General features: G+C 37.0%; 2 protein-coding genes across 2 annotated transcripts in view; one reads left to right on the forward strand and one right to left on the reverse strand.

The window, feature by feature from the left end:
- Positions 1-8,204, reverse strand: part of mtrf1l (mitochondrial translational release factor 1-like) — a 9,571-nt gene extending 1,367 nt beyond the window's left edge. The window contains exons 1-7 of the mRNA XM_057848619.1: positions 7,554-8,204; positions 7,421-7,494; positions 7,236-7,340; positions 7,074-7,152; positions 2,170-2,333; positions 1,763-1,880; positions 1-93 (exon numbers count right to left, since the gene is read on the reverse strand). The exon at positions 1-93 is cut by the window's left edge and continues 44 nt beyond it. Of these exons, the coding sequence (XP_057704602.1) occupies positions 1-93; positions 1,763-1,880; positions 2,170-2,333; positions 7,074-7,152; positions 7,236-7,340; positions 7,421-7,494; positions 7,554-7,959 (1,039 nt within the window). The 5' untranslated portion in view covers positions 7,960-8,204. The remainder of the gene's footprint in view (positions 94-1,762; positions 1,881-2,169; positions 2,334-7,073; positions 7,153-7,235; positions 7,341-7,420; positions 7,495-7,553) is intronic.
- A 698-nt stretch (positions 8,205-8,902) lies between these two features.
- fbxo5 (F-box protein 5) lies at positions 8,903-22,421 on the forward strand. The gene is made up of 6 exons (XM_057848559.1): positions 8,903-9,049; positions 11,754-12,263; positions 14,051-14,221; positions 14,295-14,385; positions 19,360-19,536; positions 21,917-22,421. The coding sequence occupies exons 1-6, from the start codon at positions 9,045-9,047 to the stop codon at positions 22,169-22,171; spliced, it is 1,209 nt and encodes a 402-aa protein (XP_057704542.1). The 5' UTR covers positions 8,903-9,044; the 3' UTR covers positions 22,172-22,421.
- Positions 22,422-22,493: the final 72 nt, after the last annotated feature.

A 22,493-nucleotide genomic window follows, 5' to 3' on the forward strand; every position in this document is an offset into this window, starting at 1 on the left:
GCTTCATGCCATAGAGTTTGGCTCGCAGTGCTTTCATGGCCTTCTCCTTGTTCTTTAGTTGAGACCGCTCCTGCTGACATTCTGCCACAACACCTTGGAAACACGCACGCAAAAAGAGGCGCTGTAGTCGGGACAGATTTTTGCCCAAATGTAAAGAAATCTCATTTTCTACTACTACAGTTAATTAAGTTAATCGGTTTCAGGACCGTGTTTGTAAGTCGAAATGGTCGTATGTCGAGCAGGATTTTCCCATAAGAATACATTAAAAAATCCATTAATTCTTTCCGCAGCCCAAAAACCTACACTAAATTCTTTAAAAATATTGATGTTACTATTGCAAATATCAATTACAAAGAGCAAAACAAATAAATTATATAAAAATTGAAATAATAATAGCAATAATAATAATCATAATAATACCTACAGGGCTGTCAACAGACTTGCAGGGGCCCGGAGACCATTATAGGGTCCCCCTGATAAGATAATTATTAAATGGTTATTAAGTATTTGCTTTTACCAATGAAGGCTCACAATAAAGTATTGATTGCTATAATAGCATGATTGCAGTACATTTTTGTGATTGATAACTATAGACATGTTTAACTCTTGATAATTCTGCCTTATCATTCTGACCCGTTTAAACCAGCCCAGGTTCCACAGGTCAACTTCAAGGACAAGCCACAGACATTGAGAAACTGTCTAGGACATTTAAGAAATCATATTGTTACATTTTATTACTTGCCAAATGCTATTGCTTCATGAAATGTATTTGATGAGATAATTATTTAGACCAGTGGTCTCAAACCGGTCCTCAAAGGGCCGCAGGGGGTACTGGATTTCATTCCAACCAAACGAGACAAATACCTTTTCACCAATCTGGTTTCTTACAAGTGTAATCAGTTGATTGCAATCAGGTGCTGCTTATGTTAGTAGAAACCTCATTGGTTGAACTGTTTGTGCTGGATCTGTTGGAACAAAAACCAGGACCCACTGCGGCCCTTTGTGGAGTCGGTTTGAGACCGCTGATTTAGACGTTTATTATTTATTGCTCTAATCAATATCTGCCTGCAATGAAGCAATGCTTTTGCTCATTTGTTAAATTTTTTGTCTTGAAGTAGCCTTGAGGAGGCCTCTTGCCTGTTCAAGGACAGGCAGAAGGGGCAGCTTTGCTTTGCTGAAATGTGCTCACACACATGTATATAATTCCACCTATATGCACACACATAGCCATACAAATACAAGTGGTGTCGCCAGCTAGCTCCCCCTTTCAGGGAAAGATGCGTCTGTTGCTAGGGCCATCCCAAATAAAAAGCGAGGTGAAGGAGGGGCTAGGCAGAAGAATTGCGGAAGCTGTATAGTTTCCCCTCGTTCTCCTTGCAAGCTTTTCAACTAAATTGGGTGCCTTCTCCTTATTTTTGGTAATATTATAAACGTCTACCTAAGGATTTGTAATTGAACTTGAAACCCCTCTCCCCACCTCTGCCACCGGCTTCTCACGACAACATACGCAGTACTTTAATGCTTTGCAAGCAATGACAGTGTAAATTTTCAAATTATTTTAGATGGACAGTTAAATTTATCAAACCGCAATGTTATGTGACACAATATAAACAAACAGTTTCCATCCATTGTCCCATGTAGTCTACAATACAATACAATTGAGAGTGCTATGCCTGCCTGCTAAGCCACAAAACAGTATAATTAAACATCCTGTGCCTGCCCCCTCCACATCCCTGAGGTTATCAAGCCTTGTGTATTGTACCAGTGGGCAGGTGCACTATTCTGACGGCGCTGTCCGTGGTGTTGACGTGTTGACCCCCAGCGCCGCTGGCCCGCTTGGTTTCGATCCTCAGGTCCTTCGGGTTGATCGTGAAGGAGATCTGAGAGGGAACACGTGGAAAGAACAACAACAACATTTCACAAAATGATTGATAATGCAAGCATGTTGGAATTTAATTTTGAAAATCAGATTTCAAAGGAAAACGCTGGTAATTCACTATCAGTAACTAATAGTAGCGATTAATCAAAAGAAGAATTTTAACATGTCGCGATGCCCCGAAGGGGATTTATGTGGAAAATTCAGACATAAGAACATTATTTTTCAACCCACATGCCAGATATTTTGAAGAATAATTCATTTATATGTCGGCATCTCAAAAGATGCTGTACCTCAGTGGGTTGAGGCAACACGGCCACAGTCATGGTGCTCGTGTGCATGCGGCCCTGCTTTTCCGTCTTGGGGACACGCTGGACACGGTGAACGCCGCCTTCGAACTTCATCCTCTTGTAGCTGTGATGGCCGCTGATGCTCGCCGAGGCGTGACGCAGCCCGCCTGAGTACACGTGCGAGACACAATGATCAACGATTGATCTGTGATATGGTAAAAATCTCCACTCACGATATGGTTATGCCACAATAGACCCCAATCACATGACGTCACAACTCCGCCCCCCTGACCTGAGTCGCCATATTGTCCGTCAGCTGGTCGTGTTTACACATTACCGCTACGTACATTCCGTGTTTTTCTGCTCGTTAACATTAATAATCAAAATGGTGAAGGAGTGTGTGGCGGTTGGTTGCAGTAACAGAGAAGATAGACGGAGAGACTTGAAGTTCTACCGTATTCCGAGAGACCCGAAGAGGAGAGCGAGATGGACTGCTGCAATTCGACTAGAAAACTGGGCACCAAACGATCACCACATACTATGTAGTAGTCATTTTATATCTGGTAAGATGCATTTAATATATATTTAGAAGGTTTTGGGCTGGCAACCACAATTAAGATCATTGCGAGGCTAATCGCCGACAACAAACAGTTTCAAATTCAAGATGTTTATTTCTTCCACCATCATTATTTTTTGAATAATATTTAGCTGGTACCAAGTGAAAGAAGCTGGCCTCATCTACGGATCATCAGTTAAACAGGGGTGTCCAAACTTTTTGCAAAGGGGGCCAGATTTGGTGTGGTAAAAATGTGGGGGGGCTACCCTGGCTGATTTACGTAGAACAATATATTTAAACAAATTTTAGCAAGCCCTTCTGTGTGTCACATTTGATTTATTACTTTTTTAAAATTCATAATTTCAACAATCTCGCCTTTGTGGCGTTCTCTTTCGACACTCGGGCTCTTGCGAAATACTGCTGCTGTGAAATTAAACTAGCTTCAGGTTGCTTTCATTTCTCGCTGCGTATCTTCCCTGTTATGTTGTCGTACATGTCAGCGTGTCTTGTTTGGTAATATCGCATCACATCGAACTCTTTGAAAACAGCGACTGTCTCTTTGCAAATGAGGCAAGACACAGTTGCTGCATATTTTAGTGAAGAAATTAGTCCAATTCCCACCTATCCTTGAAGCGTCGGCCATCACAGTCAACTTTTTTTTTTTGATTGTCGCCATTTTAGAAAATTGGAAGTAAAGGGTCACACGGGGTAATGTTGCTTAGAGTGCTGCTCTTAAAGTTTTTCAAAGTTTCGTGAGAATAGGCTGAGTTTCTGTGGACAAGATAGTTGTAGATATCAGGGTAGCAGATGTCAGGCAGAGACGGCGAAGACAGCGGGTCGAAAAATATCGATTTAGGCATCAAATATGGATCTGGCGAATGGATCGACCGAAGCTTTTCCACATAACGCCTTTTATGCAACACATCCAATGAGTTTACAGCGTCTGAAAGCACCAGGGCTTCCATAAATTGCACTCTAAATTGCACGATAAATGGAGACCATTGAGAATACGGACACACAATGACGGACAATATGGCGCCACAATACAGCGATCACGTGATTATGTGACGTTGGTGATTGGGGTCAATATAATACATTTTGAATTATTTGGTGAAAAAATTACACAACAATTACGACAGCTTTATCACTTTATTTTTTAATCGACATTAAGCTGACTTGCCACAAATGTTAAATGCATCATGTAGTGCTGCAACCTAAAACTTTCCAGTTAAGCAGAAGCAGCACGTTCGCATCCATTTTGGTTGTCGAAAGTACCAATAATGATATTTGATTGGAAAAGTATTGATACTCATTTACTGTTCAGGTAGTCCCCGGGTTACGAACGAATTCCGATCATACACTGGCGACGTAACCCAAAGTTCCGCGTAAGTCGGCATTAACCCTTTAAAAAATAACCATCCAAAAAGTCCAAAAGTATTTAATTTTTTTTAATGATATAGGCTACATTGCCCTCTGGTGGCAGTGTTGGGTGTGGCTGGACTGTCGCCTTGTATATCTAAAGAGGAGACTCGTCTGACATGGATAAAGGACAGCTGCCCACTCGTTTGGCCCACTTAAGGCTGTAAGTTTTTTCAGCTAATGTATGTGTGCCGGCTTTCGATTACCAGGTAGCCGGGCGTATCTGGGTATAAAATTTCAGACGCACCTTCTGATGATGATCCAGTTGTTGTTTATTGCGATCCAGGCGTTTCCAAGCTTGTTTACAACCTAGAGCTGTCCCGACTAGTCGACATTGTCGACGTCATCGATGACGTAAATCCGTCGACGAGCACAACATCCCGTCGACGGTTAATGAAGGGTTAAAAAAAATATATGCGTGGAAAGTTCAGAATGTCGGACGCTTGGTATGCAAGCGGGGAAATCGGCACAAAGCCGAAAAAGCGCACCAGAGAGTCCAAAACATTGACTTATTTTTAAAGAAACAAAGGAGGGTACACTGTTGTGTCCTGTCTCTTCAATGCCAAGCTTGGCTGCACGTCGGCCGTGAATGATAACGACAGGAGATTGTAAGTCCATCTAACTAACGAATGACATGTTTTATTGAAGTTGCTAAGCCTGTCACGATATGCAATGAGTCCATTTATCGCATGGTAAATAAAAATGAGGGCTGTCATTTTCACGGCTGCATTTTATCGTCACGTGCGTGCGTGTACACATGCGTGCTGATGGCATATGAGACTCCAATTCTTTTCTCTCATCAACACGCTGTAGAATTAAAGTTCAGACATACAAAATAAGAAAACACATCTATATTAAACACTATATACGTTAGCATTGCTACATTGAAGTGAATGGGAAAAAAGACGACCTACTTTAGCCGGCTATAAAACAGGCAGCCTTGTCCAAAACTTGCAGTTAAAAGGTGACACCTCAAACATGAAAAATCGCTGGTTAACAGCATTTGCAAAAGGACAAAAAAAATCTATTACTGTCACCACATGAAATGACAAAAAGTGCTTTTATGTGGAATGTAAAGCAGAAGTTAGCGGTTTAGCGAGCGTACTTCCGGTGAACATTTCAAAATGAAAGCATGTCATGTTCGTCATATAAATAACGATTTCTGGAGTTAATCCCACATACGTCAGATTCTACACTAAGAATACCTTTAAAATGACACCCTTTATGAAAAATCTGGCAATGAATAATTATTATAATACTATTATACAGTGGGGAGAACAAGTATTTGATACACTGCCAATGGGTTTTCCCATTGGCTGTGTATCAAATACTTGTTCTCCCCACTGTATATAGTACTACAGTATACCATAATATTAATGCTAGGTATTTTTTTAAGAATTGTTTTGAATCATGTTGGAAAGATGAAGTCAGTGTTCTGAATCTGTTTACATTCCATTCTTTTGCACAAGTTAATTCTATCAGCATTTGAACTCATTGTTTGTGATTTATTATTTTTATTTATCTGTTTATTTGTACTTTATTAATAAAGAATTTAAGTGTTCCAAAATGTTTTTGTGAATTGATAAGTGTCAACAAAAATTCCATTGCTAAATGAGTAAAAAAAAAAAAATATATATATATATATATATATATATGTTTTTGTGAATTGATAAGCGTCAACAAAAATTTCTTTGCTAAATTAGTAAAAAAAAAAAAAAAAAATTAAAATATTAAAAGATTAGTCGACTAATCGTAAAAATAGTCGGCTGATTAATCGGGAGAAAATAATCGTAAAAATAGTCGGCTGATTAATCGGGAGAAAATTAGTCGTTTGGGACAGCCCTATTACAATCCAAATAATGGTGAGGGATTTTTTTATTGCAAGTTTTGTAGATGGTCATGAGTCGTGGTTGTATGTCTTGTAAGTGTATTAAAATGTTCAGATGGTTTAAGCGGTCAAAAACTGTGTGGCTACCCCATCTGTGTCCAAAACAAAACTGGCTTCTCACTTCCATTTAAACACACCATATGGGTGTCAGTTGATTAGTGCACCATTTGCAGCTACCGTACCATCAACTACAGAAAGGGGGCGCCATCTTTCCAAAAAACAAACCAATTTCTTTCTAAAATACAACAAACCATTACAACGAGTGACCAATACTGAAATGACACAACTTTGCATTAACTAATATGTCTCCAACAATATGTTTGTGTATGCATTTGTAGTTAAGTTTAGAGCTACAGTTTGTGGAGTTATATGGGAGCAATTTGCTATAAAAATTGTAAGTACGTTAGCAATCGTAGCATTTAAGCTAGCAATTGTTTTTCTTATTAAGTTATGTTTTAAATGTTTAATGTATTTATTATCCTTTATTAGTTGATTTGTAGAATGATTTCCTGACCAATGTATCGATAATAGTCATATTGTGAGATCATTGTTATCATGAGCCTTCTATTGCAAAACGTATCGTATCCTGAGTTACCCAGAGTTTCCCACCGCTAGTGAGGATAGAACACGTCATGTTAATAAAGTTAAAATTAAATTGAATATAAATTAAACTTTTTGACCTGAATTTAATTTTTTTTTATTTAAATGTTTCTTTTGTAACAGCATATAGTTATCAAATGGAGCCATACTCACCGATAAAATCTTGAGTTTTTGAGTAAGTCTGACGAGCTTCTCACAAGCTTTATTGGTGCTAGTATAGCAACTGAGAGCGATGTTATGGCAAAATTTGGAAAGCCATTCTTTTAAAATACGTCAAATTATCATTTTTTCTGTTATTTTAGCAATAAAATATGAAGCTTGTATATTTTTAATAAAATCCGGAAACGGCAAGAAAAAAGTAGCGATTTATAGTCTGAGAAATACGGTAGGGATTATCGGCGATACAGATTGTCATATCGTACAGCACTAATGTGACAGACTGACCTAAGTCACTGTTCATGTGTTCCAGGACGTCAAAGGACCAGCCGTTGTGCTGAGCGAAGCCCTCGTACATGTCGAACAGCTTCAAACGGGAAGAAAAAGAACCTGTTTACTCTGATGAAATGCTAATTTTATTGGATAAATATTGATTCTTAGCTCCAGAACCTCTGCGGTGAACAGCATGGCTTCCTGCCCGCCGACTCCTGCCGTCACTTCCAGCACGAGTTCGCTCAAATCGTCCTCCTCCTCTGTGATCAGTAGATCTAATATCTGGAAAAATAAAATGGAAAAAACTGTCCTTTCAATATTACATCGTGAGCTACCCAGAGGTTCCCAACCCTTGTAACTACCTTCCGCCTCAGGTCCTCAATGGCTCGATTCAAGGCTTCCCTCTCCTGCTCGGCCAGTTCTCGCAAATCTTCATCTGTGGCAACACCCAAAATTATACGACGCCTTCCTTGCTACCTGAGATAATGGTCCTACCCTTTAGAAGTGCCTCAGTCTCAATCATCTCCTTCTGCTTGACATCCAGCTCCCTGATGGTCTGGATAAGGGGTGCCAGCAGGGACAATTTGGTTCTTTTGGCCCTCAGCTCTTCCTCTCTGCTCTGGTCATCGCTGTTGACCACTGTCAAACAGTCGCTGTACTCCAAGTCCATCTTTTTCAGGTAGTCCAAAAGGGACCTCCTCGAGAACATTTCATCGAGGGATAATAACTTGGCTACCTTTAGTCGGCCGGTGGTGTGAAAAGACCTTCTAGTTAAAACGCAGGGATTATGAAACCTAGCATCTTTAAGGAAACTTGAATAATTTCTAACACCATAAATGAGCAAGTTAAAGAGTGACTTATTTCTTGTAGGTAGGAGACGAATAGCACCTCTGGAAAACATTACTGATTGATTACACCTATTTCATAGCAGAGAATTCTTTGCAGAAGAAAGAATGACGTCAGGTCATTTAAAAAAAACGACTTGCAGCAGACTTATGAAGAAATTAGGTTGAGAACTTAAACGTTCAAATTACATTAAAAATACAAACGAGATTCTTATTTTCATAACGACGGTGCAAATTTTGGTCATAAACATTCCAAACACCGATAAAGCTTCGTCTTGAAATTCAAAACACTACCTTGCACAAGGGCGCAGCCATATTGAATATTTAGCGCATGCGCATTTGCGAACTATAGTCAAAACATTTGATCAGTTTATAAAATTAAATACAACTCATTAAATGAATGAGTGGCATTTTAATGAACAGCAGATAAGCACCAATCCTTATAATTTATGAAAATAAGGTAATAACCAGATAAGGCGGTTCCCTTTGGGCGAATGACACCACGTGATGTTTGGATACCGCGAAGCGAATTCTCATAGACTTCAAATTTAACGCCTAATTTCAAACGAATGAGACACTACACACATTCCATGTAAGTGCGTGAAAGCAAACAAGTAAAGTGCACATTAGTTGAAAGGTCAGGTGTTTGGAAAACAATTTATTTCACTATGAATATTTTCTGATTTAAATCACATTACACAGTTCTATTTTATTTGGCAATTGTCTTCTGTCTGTATATTTTTCGTCAGAACTAAAAAAATAACATTAACTGCATGACGCCATGCCTACTACGCATGCGCCAAGAGATGTCGCTTCGCCAGCTCGCCCCTGACTCGCCCGCTCCCTCAACGCAACTTTCGATTGGTTCCCGGTTTAAATGGGGTAACCGCCGCGCTTTAATACGCATGCGCAGGTTTTCCCTCCACGTGCCACTTCCGCCTTCAAACACAAATCGCGGCCGCTGATTGGCTGGAGGTTTTTCCAACCTGACCACCCGCCTCTATTTGAATGCGTCCGTTTGCGCCTTCTGTGAGTTCCCACCGCCGAATTCGAAACAGACGATGAAAATATTTTAATATAATACAAAACAAGTATTGTACGCCTCAAAAACGCAGCTGGGAAGATAACTGAACAAGAAACAATGAGGTGAGTCACTTTAAATCAGCTACCGAGCCGCCGCGTTCATGTAACGAATCGAATGTCAGTGCATTTGAGTATAATCCTCGTTATTTTTGACTTCTAATGCGATATATATGGCTTTTCTGCCTATGTATACTCCTTTTAACAATACGTTATGTTGTTTTCAACCGTTTTTGTGTGCGTGAAGAATAAGTTTGTTGGTCTGGGTTCAAAATGGCTGGTCCCCGCCAAATCTGAACTGTATCAAAACGCTCTTAATTCCGTTTCAAATGTAACTGAACAAAGAGCGACCTCTTTCAAGGTAGTTGAGTTGTATCAAAGTCATGTTATATGTCAGTTAAGACATGTTTGAGGTTGTAACGGTAGCTAAAACGTCTTTCATCTCAGGCCTGCATGCTGGAAAATTGAAGGATTCTTTACATTTCACTTATATTACATGCTAACAGCCTATCCAACAATATAATTATCAATACTCTGTTATGTTTTGGGTCACCAGAAATGTGTCATGGGGTAAATTTGGTTTTGTACTACTCTTGATAGTGGTGAGCACTTTTCTTGTTAGCTCATTGAAAGCCATTGACATTGTTCATTCGCCCCTCCCAGTCAAAATGCATTGGACGTCTATCACCGTCAATGGCACTGACTGATGGCGTTCACAGCAAGTCCACAAAGTTTAAATGAATTGGATGTTTATTGTAGTCAATGGCAGGCAAAGAGCTAATTTTGGGTCACTTTTTGTGGAATTTTAGGGCACTTACGGGTCACTTTCTGTTGATTTCAGGTCTTTTTCAGTTGGTTTTTGGGCACTTAAAATCCTGTTTTATTGATTTTGGGTCACTTTTTGCTGTTTTTGACTCCCATTCTGTTGAGTTTTGCTTAATGGAGGCCAAATTTGTAAAAATAGTCACTTGCCCTATTGAGGGTTAAAAATACTAGTGCTGCAACGACGAATCGATTAACTCGAGTAATTCAATTGAAATAAAAATAAAAAAAATTCAAATTTGCTGCTTCGAGTATTGGTTTAATGAAAGTTGCATTGTAATGGTTTGTTTTAAGTGTTTGCATTTAGTTTGATTCATTTGGGTGGATACACTGCCCTCGTGGCGACAGTGAATATGACATAACTCATTTCACATGGCTGAATCCGGCTGCTCCCTGTTAAGACCAATATAAGCTCAGTTTTTTTGTTTTTGTTTTTTTAGCTGAAGTTAGCCGTTTTTGTGGAAATATGTGTTTGGCGCCGTGGTAGGCATTTTATAGCATTTAAGCCAGCAGACTTTTGCGATGTAAGTTAGCCAATTGTTCTTTTGTTGTATTCGATCCTCATTTATTAATTTTATACCGTTTAAAGCTCAGCTCAGGTATTTTGATTTATGTTCCTTATCCGATTACTTGATTATTTGAACTGGCTAGTTCGATTAATCAACTACTAAAATTATCAATAGCTGCAGCCCTAGCTGAATCCAGCTGCTCACTGTTAAGACCAACACAAGCAAAGTTTTTGTTTGAGCTAATTTTTATTAAGTTTTTTGTCGGACTATGTGTTTGAAGCATTTGCTAAGAGCGTTGTTTAAAAAAAAAAGTTGGCATTTTATAGCATTTAAGCTAGTGGACTTTTGGCATTTAGGTTGGCCAATTGTTCTTTTGTTGTACTTCGATCCTCATTTATTCATTTTTTTTGATACCGTTTGAGGCTCAGCTCAGGTATTTTAATTTTTTTATGTTCCTGATACGATTACTCGATTATTTGAACTAGCCAATTCATTGATTAATTGACTACTAAAATAATCGATAGCTGCAGCCCTAGCTGAATCCAGCTGCTCCCTGTTAAGACCAACGTAAGCCAAGTTTTGTTTGAGGTCATTTGTAGTTTAAATGGTACATTTAGCTGTTTTTTTTGGGGGGGGGGGAATATGTGTTTGAACCATTTGTTAAGGAAAAAAAAAATTTTTATATCATTTTTATCGTATTTAGGTTAGCAGAGTTTTGCTATGCAAGTTATCAAATTGTTCTTTTGTTGTTCCAGATCCTCATTCATTCATTTTTTTAAATAGTTTGAGCCTCAGCTCAGGTATTTTAATTTTTTATGTTCCTTATACGATTACTCGAGTATTCGAACTGACTAGTTCATCGATTCATCGACTACTAAAATAATCAATAGCGGCAGTCCAGGCAGAATCCAGCTGCCCCCTGTCAAGACCAACATAACCAAAGTTTAAAATTTAGCCGTTTTTTTTTTTTTTTTTTTTTTTTTTTGTGGGAATATGTGTTTGAACCATTTGTTAACAGCATTGTTTAAAAACAAAAACATGTTAAAATTTTATAGTATTTAAGCTAGCGGGCTTTTGCAAGGTAAGTTAGCCAGTTGTTCTTTTGTTGAATTTACATCTTAATTTATTCTTTTTTTTTTTTTTTTTAATACTGTTTGAAGCTCCGCTTAGGTGTTTAAAATTTTTTGTTCCTTATCTGATTATTCGATTATTCGAACTGACTAGTTCATCAATGAATCGACTACTAAAATAGATAGCTGCAGCTCTAGAAAATACTGTTTAATTCAGCATCAAAACTTAACAAATGGAACAGCCATCAATTTTTGCTTCTGAAACGCACTCATTCTTATTGAAGAGGACAATTTCAAAGTGTTTTATGTTTTGTTTTAATTTGAAATACGCTTCTGAATATTTGACGTTAAATTCTCTCTTGTCCGCAGTGTCAACATGAAGTCCCCTCGCCTCGACGAAGTTAAAGCCAAGCGAGACATGGAGAGAAGCTCCCCGGAGAAGAAAAATTCCCCCATCAAGGACCCCCTGCCCTTCAAGCCCCCTGTCGAGAAGGTGCGCACCGTATTGTTCCCCTGCGACCCCGCCCTCGGAGAGGCCCGCGACAAGGAGAACAAGACCGTCAAGGCGCGCGAAGGCATCTTTGACAAGGCGCTAGAGGACAGCGGCTACTTGTCTTTGCAAAGCAGTCAAATCGACGAAGGCGACCACCACTGTCACGGAAGATTCCCCTCGACGTCCCTGCTACGTCCCCCCGTAACTCCTAAAAAGTCCGCTCTGTGTCAAGACGGGGCCGTTTCAGGATGCCGGGCGAGCGTTTTAGTCACGTCCACGCCCGTGGACAAGCAGAAAGCACTCGCGTCCTTCCCCAATCTTCCCATCATCAAGTTCCAGGAAGCCGTTTGTCAGGAGCTCGCCAAAAGTTACAGCGAGAATAAGAGGTAAGGGGGGGGAAATGCTGTGTTTTTTTTTGTTTGTTTGTTGTTTTTTTAATATTGAGTAGTGCTGCAACGATTAATCGATTAACTTGAGTATTCGATTAAAAAAAAAATTGGATAAAATTTTGTTGCTTCGAATATTCGTTTCATTTAGGTGCCGTTGTAATGGTTTATTTTGAAAGTGTTTGCATTTAGTTTTATTGATTAGGGTGGATACACTGCCCTTTGGTCTGCCTCTTTTCACATGGCTGAATCCAACTGCTCCCTGTTAAGACCAACGTAAGGTTGTTGATTGAGGTAATCTTTTTTTAATGCACTCATAATTCGGTTTATAGGTATATTTAGCCGTTTTTTTTTTTTTTTTTTTTTTTTTTTTTTTTTTTTTTTTTTGAGAATGTGTCTGAACTAGGGCTGTCAAACGATTAAAATCTTTAATCGAGTTAACTACAGCTTAAAAATTAATCGTAATTAATCGCAATTCAAACAATCTATAAAACATGCCATATTTTTCTGTAAATTATTGTTGGAATGGAGAGAAAAGACACAAGACGGATATATACATTCAACATACGGGACATAAGTACTGTATTTGTTTATTATAACAATAAATTAACAAGATGGCATTAACATTATTAACATTCTGTTAAAGCGATCCATGGATAGAAAGACTTGTAGTACTTAAAAGATAAATGTTAGTACAAGTTATAGAAATTTTATATTAAAACCCCTCTTAATGTTTTCGTTTTAATAAAATGTGTACAATTTTCAATCAAAAAAAGAAACTAGTAGCTCGCCATTGTTGATGTCAATAATTAAAAATTCTGGGGTCCATTCCTGGACATTTTGAATCATTTCCTGTTGATCTAAGGGCATATACGGGTAGCTTCGTATTCATTGGTCACTTCCTTATAAATTTAGGGTCCTTACGGGTCACTTTCTGTATATTTATGGGCATTCAAGGTTTACTTCCTGGACATTTTGTATCATTTATTGTTGATTTTAGGTCACTTCCTGTTGGTTTTGGGGCATTTTTGGGTCACTCTCTTAAAAAAGCCGGTCTCTTCCTGTACATTTTGGTGTTGGTTCATTTCCAGTTGATTTTTAGGGCATTTATGAGTGGCTTCCCGTTTATTGGTCATTTTCAGTTGGTTCTGGGTCACTTCCTGGTTACTTTAGGTGACTTCCTGTACATTTAAGGGCATTCCGGGTTCATTTACTGTTCATTGGTGACTTTGTTAAATTTTGGGGCATTTCTGGGTCACTTCCTGTTATTTTTGGACACTTGAGACTCGCCTTCTGTTAATTCTGGGGCACTTTCTGAAGGTTTCAGGGCAAATTTAGGACTTTATTTTTTCTGTCAAAAAGGAAAGGGATAATAAGTATACAGTTTTAAAAATAGCATGTTTTTTGAGTATTGATATTATGGAGTTGAATATTTTAGTACAGCATCCTTGACAAAAAGTACTCCCTTTTTTGTAGGCGTCATTCAGAGATAGTTTGGCCTGGATTTTTGTCCTTTGGCGCCCTCTGGTGGATAATTTTGGTCACTGTTCCTCACCACACATGGTGAAGATGAACAGAATTGGACCAAGCGCTTTCGGGACCCTAACTGGCGAACCCTAATACACAAAACAAACGTACATTCATTCAAAAACGTATCGCTTTATTGGCTGCCATTGACAGTAATCATCATGAATCATTTGGATTCATTACCATTAATGACAGTAAAACACGATCGATCACTGCCAGTCTTCCTTAACAATGATTATTTTTATTTTATTTTATCCCAGGTACGACTGGAGCGTCATCTCCAGGGTGGCCAAGGATCATCCGCTTCACCAGGTAATCGGCCGCAGCATGGGCCTGGAGTTCATCGACATCTTCTCCAGGCTCCTGTCCAAGAACATGTTGTGCATCCTGTCCAACATCTTGGCCCTGCTGGGAGACACGGACCTCATCAGGTAGATGCGCGCGAGATGAGACGAGGCGACGCCGTCGCAAGATACCAATTTGTTCCTTTGGGCGACCCCGCAGTTGCAAGAAGGTCAGCAGGACGTGGAGGAGGATCATACGTGAAGATAGCGCCGCCACGAGAAGATGTCGGCATGCTGAACAAGTGCTTCAGGTATCAACGCAAAACATGTTGCCTTGTAATCATTTTTAATGGGTGCGGCTTATAGTTGGAGGATTGCGGGTAGGTCGGTTCATTTAACCGTTTGGCTGACGTTGACATCAGTTCATTGGCCCCTACTAGTTCTAATGGATTGGACTTCTTGTGCCGTCAAAGGCATTTAAACATGTACGTCTATTGTTGTAAAATGGCAGGCAGTGGGTTAATTCCTATGAGATTGGGGGGGGAGGCACTATGGAGTGTTAACAGGGGTCATAATCAGACTGAATCTGTTTTTACTCATTTATAAAATTATTTATTCTAAATAATTGAATAAAAAGTCATTACGAACAGATTGAAGCCTGAATTTACAAAAAAAAAAAAAAAAAAAATCCAAAAAGCCTTAGTACATAAAAATAGTGATGATAAAAAAAAAAAATTATATAGAAAATTGAAACGTGCAACAAAAAATTGTTGAATTTTTTTTAATAATACATTTCTCAGAAATTATATAAATATATATATTTTAGTTTTTAAGAAAATTTTGTATATTAATTTTTAAGAAAATTCTACATATAGAACATTGAAACTGGCAGCTAAAAAATTGGGGTGAAAGAAATATTAATTTACTAAAATTATAGTTTTTAAAATTTAATACTTTTTGAATTTTTTTTATTGTCTTTTAGTTTTTAAGAAAATTTTATATATTGAACATTGAATCGTGTAACTAAAAATGGGGTGTGGGTAAAAGAAAATATAGAAATTTTTTTTTTTTTAAAGGGGATGTAGCGCCCTGGGAAAATTTTGATATTCCATCATTTATCCATGAACGCATGCCTTTTGTATTCATATCATGCCACTTCGTGTAATTACACACAAGAAAATGAGAGAAATTTGGCTCGATTGTCAAGCTAAAACGACCGGCGCCCGAGATCTGGCAGATTGTGTGCGTGACGTCACGTCAAGTGAAGAGAGTGCCACCGGCCACTAGGGGGGCAGCGCCTGTCTGCATCAATATAATTCCTTCTAGTGTGGGGAGAATTGGGGGTGTTTTGAGCTGTTTATGCTGATGCATTGTGTTCGTCCTGCACATATTCCAGGTTCCCTCATGAAGAAACACCGCTCGTTGTCAATAAAAGAGAATTCAGAGTTGGCAGTGAGGGCTGTTTCTTCAACAAGAAAAAGGCTCAGTGCTTTAATACTGAATGGCGGCGATGATGGCAGACAATTTCGTTTCTAGTTTCAGCGACGAATCCGACGTAGAAGGACGTAACGAATGTTCATCTAATGGTGACGAGGAGAGTTGCAAAGCTTTAATCGGTGTTATAGGTGACCAATTTGAGCCCAAACGAACGCCAATGCAGCGTAATGAAACGGTCATTGAGGGGAGCAATGACACTGATGAAACATCGGCAGCAGATCGTGTGGGAAACACCAATGATTTGTTTAGCATTTCTTTTTGTGAAGCTGATACACCGTGACTGCAAAATAAAGGAATGCATAGAATAATTATAATTTATTGCGCTATCATAGCTTTTCGCTCTGCCAACAGACACAAATATGAACGGGATCAGAGGATTTGTTCTATATATTTTACGAACGATCATTTATACATGTGTCGAGTCCTGTATCCAAAGGCGTGACATTTTTTTTTATTAATTATAAAAGAGTACTCACTCTGGCCATTTCAAGCTTGGCTGCTCCCTTCTTTGCGTAGCTTTAGCCTCCTTTAGCAGTCATCGTCTCTCTCTTGATATCTCGGGACATTTAGGTGGCTGTGCATCTATGGTCGGCACCGCATCTCCTTTGAGCAGCAATCTTTTAGCAAAACCCGATTTCTCTTGTCCATAGTTCGAGAAGCTTTCAGTTGGAAAATGCGCACCACAGAAAAGCGTGCCGGAGGCTGTGTCTAGAAAATTAGCCCTCTTTGCACGGACGAACTTTACCCATTTTCTGTGTAGTCCAGCTTTTTTTTTTCGCGTTCAGGAACTCATGGATACTATATTCCGATAAACAACTATTTGTACACCACATAGCACAGCAGTTTTGAACCATTGTTGTGATGTTTTGGTCAAACAAACCCCAACGCTACTCTCTCGTCGTTAAAAAACAATGGCACCTAGCTCCGCCTCGACTTTCAATCACTTGTCGTGACGTCGCCGCCCCATTCGGCTGTTTCCGGAACACTTTCGGTAGTGTTCGTCATTTTCGATCTATTTTCGATAATTGCTCATTAATGTGATTGATTTTTTTGTTAACTTTATCAATATTTGTTATCTTGGCGCATAACGGTTCTATTGATGTCTCACACCCCCTTTGCCGAAACATCCCCTTTAATTATACATTTTTAAAGAAAATATAATTTTTAGTTTTTAAGAAAATTGAGACCGCAGCTACAAATTTAAAGAAAAAAATGGAGGGGAAAAACTGAAAAATAGCTAAAATTATACATTTTTAATATTAAAGAAAATTCTATATATATAAAATTGATACAGAACTAACAATATCTAAAGTAAAATATAGAAAACTCTTAAGATTATACATTTTTTAAAATATATTTTAATTTTTTTGGTTTAGTTTTTAAGACAATTTTATAAAACATTGAAACATAACTTAAAAAAATAAAGAAAAAAATAGAAAATTAGATTATACATTTAAATTCTTTTTTTAATGTGTTTTTTTATTTTAGTAATTAAGAGAATTCTATATATAGAACATTGAAACTGGCAGCTAAAAATTTGGGGTGAAAGAAATATTAATTTACTAAAATTATAATTTTTAAAATTTAATGCTTTTTGAATTTTTTAATTGCCTTTTATGTTTTAAGAAAATTTTATATATTGAACATTAAATCGTGTCACTAAAAATGGGGTGGGAGCTAAAAGAAAATATAGAAAAAAATTCTAAAATTATACATTAAGAAAATATAATTTTTAGTTTTTAAGAAAATTGAGACCGCAACTACAAATTTAAAGAAAAAAAATGGAGGGGAAAAACAGAACATTTGCTAAAATTATACATTTTTAATATTAATGCAAAATCTATATATAAAATTGATACAGATACATACAACTAACAATATATAAAGTAAAATATAGAAAACTCCTAAGATTATACATTTTTAAAATATATTTTAATTTTTGTTTTTAAGAAAATTTTATAAATAAAAATTGAAACATGTAACTAAAAAAAAAATAAAGAAAAAAACAAAATTTTACATTTAAATTCTTTTTAGGTTTTAAGAAAATTCTATACATACCGTAATTTCCTGAATATAAGGCGCGTCCGTGTATAACGCACACCCCAAATTTACTTGTAAAATCTAGGGGAAATTATTGTACCCGTTTATAATGCGCACCCCAATTTTAGGACCAATAAATAGAAGAATACAAGAAAAAAGAGCTCGTGTACAGATACAGAAATGTCATTTTACTGACTGGTGAAACACAGCACAAGCATAGCACATTGGTAGTTCAAAACATTACCATAAACTGACAATATTTACGGTAAGAATATGATTTGACAACTTCTCCAACTTACCAGAATCTAGGAGAAAACAAAAAAAGGCTCCTGTATAACTTGCTCGTTTCATCATGATGAATAAATGTTTCTTCCATGGATTGATACGGTAAAAAGAAAGTGAGAACGTAAGTCGCAAATCCGAGAGAGCTCATCGCTGTCGACGCGACAGTACCAGTAGAAACTATTGTTATTTGGGTTTGTTTCCCGAGGGACAGATATAGTTGACGGACACACACAGAAAGTCTGTGTTGTTACGTTTGTTATGGTCCGAGTTGCGGAGCTGCAAAAAACGTTGACTCAAATAAGTTCTAGAAACTAAATTCTGTGCTTTATGAAGAGTGGGGGGGGGGGGGGGGCAGAATTTAACAGACAAAATCATTCGGCCAATCAGAGTGAAGTATTACCGAAACAGAATGGAGACGTCACGTACCGTAATAGTCGGCAACGGATCGCCGCATACGTTTCTTCAACACAACGTGGCCGTGTCAAAAAAAAAAAAATCGGTTTATATATAATATATATTTCTGTCTCCATCCATGTACGTGTTTATAATGTGCACCTTGATTTTACAAGTTGATTTTGGGGGGGAAAAGTGCGCGTTATATTCGGGAAATTACGGTAGAACATTGAAACATGCAACTAAAAATGGGGTGGGGTAAAAAAAAGCACAAAATAATTTTCTAAAATGATATATTTTTAATATCAAAGAAATTTATTTTTTTATTAGTTTTTAAGAAAATTATATATATGGAAAATTGAAACATGCAACAAAAAATTTAAAGTAAAAGAAGAAAAATATAGAACATTTTCTAAAATAAAACATTTTTAATATTAAAGAAAATATTTTTTGAAAATTTTTTACTAAGAAAATTATATATATATATAATTGAAACATGTATGCAACTAACATTATATAAAGAAAAAAATTGAAAATTCCTAAAATTAAACTTTTTAAAAATATATATTTAAATTTGTATCTTTTTTTTTTTTTTTTTTTTTTTTTTAACGGAAATTCTAGAAATAGAACATTGAAACATGTAACAAAAAATTTGATGGAGAAAAATAGAAAAATATAGAAAATTTTCTAAATTATACATTTTAAATTTTTTGGTTTTTAAGAAAATTCTGTATATGGAAAATTGAAACATGCAACTACAAATTTCTAGAAAAATATAGAAAATTTAGTAAAATTATACATTTTTCCCCCCCAAACAAATTGTTTTTTTGTAAAACATTTTTAAAATCCTTTTTGTTTAAGTTTTTTTTTTTTTTTTTTTTTTTAATTTTATTTTTTTATTTATTTTTTTATTGCCCCCAACCCAAAAGTCCCCAACTACCGGGCTGCGGACCACTATTTTCATTTATTTTTATTGACCCAAAAGTCATTTAGCTTAATAAAGGATTAATAAACTACTCAAGTCACCTCTGAAATAATTTTTTTTTTTTCTTCACCCCCTTCAATATTAGGAGTCATTAATCTCTCTGAGGCAAAAGAACAGCGGTCTGACAAGAGACGCAGTGGCGTCCCGGTTGGTGATGTCTCGCATCCAGAGAATGGCATCTCCTCACCGCCCCTCCTCCACCAACAGCCAAACCACACCCTTGCAAAAAACCGACAAATCTCGCTTCAACGAATTCTTGCAGGTCAGTGTGTACCCCTGAATCTTTTGCCTGCACCCCTAAAATTTTAAGTTGGAGGCCACTGTGCTCCAATAAAAAAAATGTTAGTCTGGATCCCTGTATTTAGTCTGTTAGTCAATGTGATGGCAGCCTTACAACAAAGAGCTTTTTACATTGAAAATTCTTGTGAATAAATGCTTAAATCCCTGAATTCTTTATAGATATGAGCGTAAAACAGTCGATTCTTGGTTAAAAGCACCAAAAAAAAGTGCAGTTAGCCTTTATTTTACGTAAATATGTCGAAATACAATGCTAGTCTGTTAGTAAATGTAGCTAGCGGCCGCCTGATGTAAACGGAGGTTTTTCGTTGCAAATTATTGTGAATAAATGCTTAAATCCCCGAATTCTTTATACTGTAGATATGGAAGTAAGACTTGATTCTTGGTTAAAAGGAAAAATGTGCAGTTAGCATTTATTTTTTCGTAAATATGTCCAAATATGACACTAGTCTGTTCGTCAATGTGACAGCAGCCTTACAACAAAGAGCTTTTTACGTTGAAAATTCTTGTAAATAAATGCTTAAATCTTCAAATTCTTGACTGATATGGACGTAAAACAGTCTTGATTCTTGGTTAAAAGAAACAACAAAAAACACAGTTAGCATTTATTTTACGTAAATATGTCAAAATTAGGGCTGTCAAAATTATCGCGTTAACGGGCGTTAATTAATTTTTTAAATTAATCACGTTAAAATATTTGACGCAATTAACGCAGATGCCCCACTCAGATGATTTAAATGACGGTACAGTGAAACGCTCACTTGTTAATTGTGTTTTATGGAGACTTGCCGCCCTCTGCTGGCGCTTTGGTGCGACTGATTTTATAGGCTTCAGCACCCATGAGCATTGTGTAAGTAATTATTGACATCAACAATGGCGGGCTACTAGTTTATTTTTTGATTGGAAATTTTACAAATTTCATTAAAAAGAAAACATTAAGAGGAGTTTTAATATAAAATTTCTATAAATTGTACTAACATTTATCTTTTAAGAACTACAAGTCTGTCTATCCATGGATCGATTTAAGAGAATGTTAATAATGTTAATGCCATCTTGTTGATTTATTGTTGTAATAAACAAATACAGTCCTTATGTACCGTATGCTGAATGTATATATCCATCTTGTCTTCTCTTTCCATTCCAACAATAATTTACAGAAAAATATGGCATATTTTATAGATGGTTTGAATTGCGATTAAGCTGTAATTAACTCGATTCAAATTTTTAATCGTTTGACAGCCCTAGTCAAAATACAATGCTAGTCTGTTAGTAAATGTAGCTAGCGGCCCTCTGATGTAAACTGAGCTTTTCCTATGAAAATTCTTGTGAATAATTGCTTGAATCCCCAAATTCTTTATAGATATGGACGTAAACTGTCTCGATTCTTGGTTAAAAGCAAAAAAAACCTGATGTCAGGATATTAAAAAAAATTTTTTTTTTTTAATACATATGTCAAAGTACAGTACTAGTCTCTTAGTAAATGTAGTTAGCGGCCACCTGATGTAAACTGAGCTTTTCTGGTAAAAATTCTTGTGATTAAATGCTTAAATACCTGATTTCTTTATAGATATGAGCGTAAAACAGTCTCGATTCTTGGTTAAAAGCACAAATAAAAAGTGCAGTTAGCCTTTATTTTACGTAAATATGTCGAAATACAATGCTAGTCTGTTAGTAAATGTAGCTAGCGGCCGCCTGATGTAAACAGAGCTTTTTCGCTGCAAATTATTGTGAATAATTGCTTAAATCCCCGAATTCTTTATAGATATGTTAGACTTGATTCTTGGTTAAAAGCAAAAAAAAAAAAAAAAAAACATACAGTTAGCATTTATTTTATGTAAATATGTCCAATTATGTCCATTTAGTCAATGTAACGGCAGCCTTAAAATAAAGAGCTTTTTCCGTTGGAAATTCATGTGAATAAATGCTTAAATCCCTGAATTCTCTATAGATATGGACGTAAAACAGTCTCGATTCTTGGTTAAAAGCAAAAAAACGTGATGTCAGGATTTTTTAAAATTTATTTTTTTATACATAAATATGTCAAAGTACAGTACTAGTCTCTTAGTAAATGTAGTTAGCGGCCACCTGATGTAAACTGAGCTTTTCTGTTGAAAATTCTTGTGATTAAATGCTTAAATCCCTGAAAAGCAAAACAAAAAAAGTTAGAATTTATTTTGCGTAAATATGTCCAAGTATGATGCCAGTGGTGGGGCCCCTACTTGAATGGGAGGCGCAGTGCATGACCGATCTGACCCGTCAATACATGATAAAGTCTATGTATGGATTTTTAACAAAAATATATCACCTTTGGATATATTGTCACAACCCTACTCCTCTCCCTTCAGGCCGCCAGCACCCTGAAGAGTCACGAGTCCCTGAAACGGTGCACGCACTGCGGCTCGCCCGCCGTTCACTCGCCCGAGCTCCGGCAAGCCGCGTGCACCAGGAGCTCCTGCCAGTTCTTATTCTGTACAAAGTGCCACGAGGCCTACCACGGCGCCAAACCGTGCAGAGCGGTGCCTTCCCGTTCGGCCCAGGGCAAGTCCGTCGCCCTCCTCCCCTGCAGCGCGCAAAGCAAGAAAAACATTAGGAGGTTGTGACAAGGTTTCTCCAATTGTGAGTTGTTGACATAGTGTTCCCCAAAAAATATGATACTGCACAAGAGCACCTACCTCGGCTAAAGCACTTGTTCTCAAAAGCTTGCTGGACAATCAACCGTTTTCAGTGTTTTTCAGGTGAGAAGAAAAAGATTTAATGTTCTTTTATGTTTTAAACTTGTAAATAGTTCATCTTATTGTTAGTTTGAAATAAATGTTGGCGTTTCTTAACTGTTTGTACTGACATTTTCTTGTAAAATAGATGTTTTCCAAAAGTTGAATCATCTCTGTGCATTATTGTCCGGCAAATTTTTCATTTTGGTTG

The sequence above is a fragment of the Corythoichthys intestinalis genome, chromosome 10 (assembly GCF_030265065.1).
Source record: "Corythoichthys intestinalis isolate RoL2023-P3 chromosome 10, ASM3026506v1, whole genome shotgun sequence".
NCBI classification, from domain to species: Eukaryota; Metazoa; Chordata; class Actinopteri; order Syngnathiformes; family Syngnathidae; genus Corythoichthys; species Corythoichthys intestinalis.

Excerpts from the sequence above, each read along its gene's own strand:
- fbxo5 (XM_057848559.1), top strand. Across the intron at positions 12,264-14,050 it reads AGTTACAGCGAGAATAAGAG|GTACGACTGGAGCGTCATCT; the intron begins GTAAGGGGGGGG and ends ATTTTATCCCAG. Across the intron at positions 19,537-21,916 it reads GCTTCAACGAATTCTTGCAG|GCCGCCAGCACCCTGAAGAG; the intron begins GTCAGTGTGTAC and ends CTCTCCCTTCAG.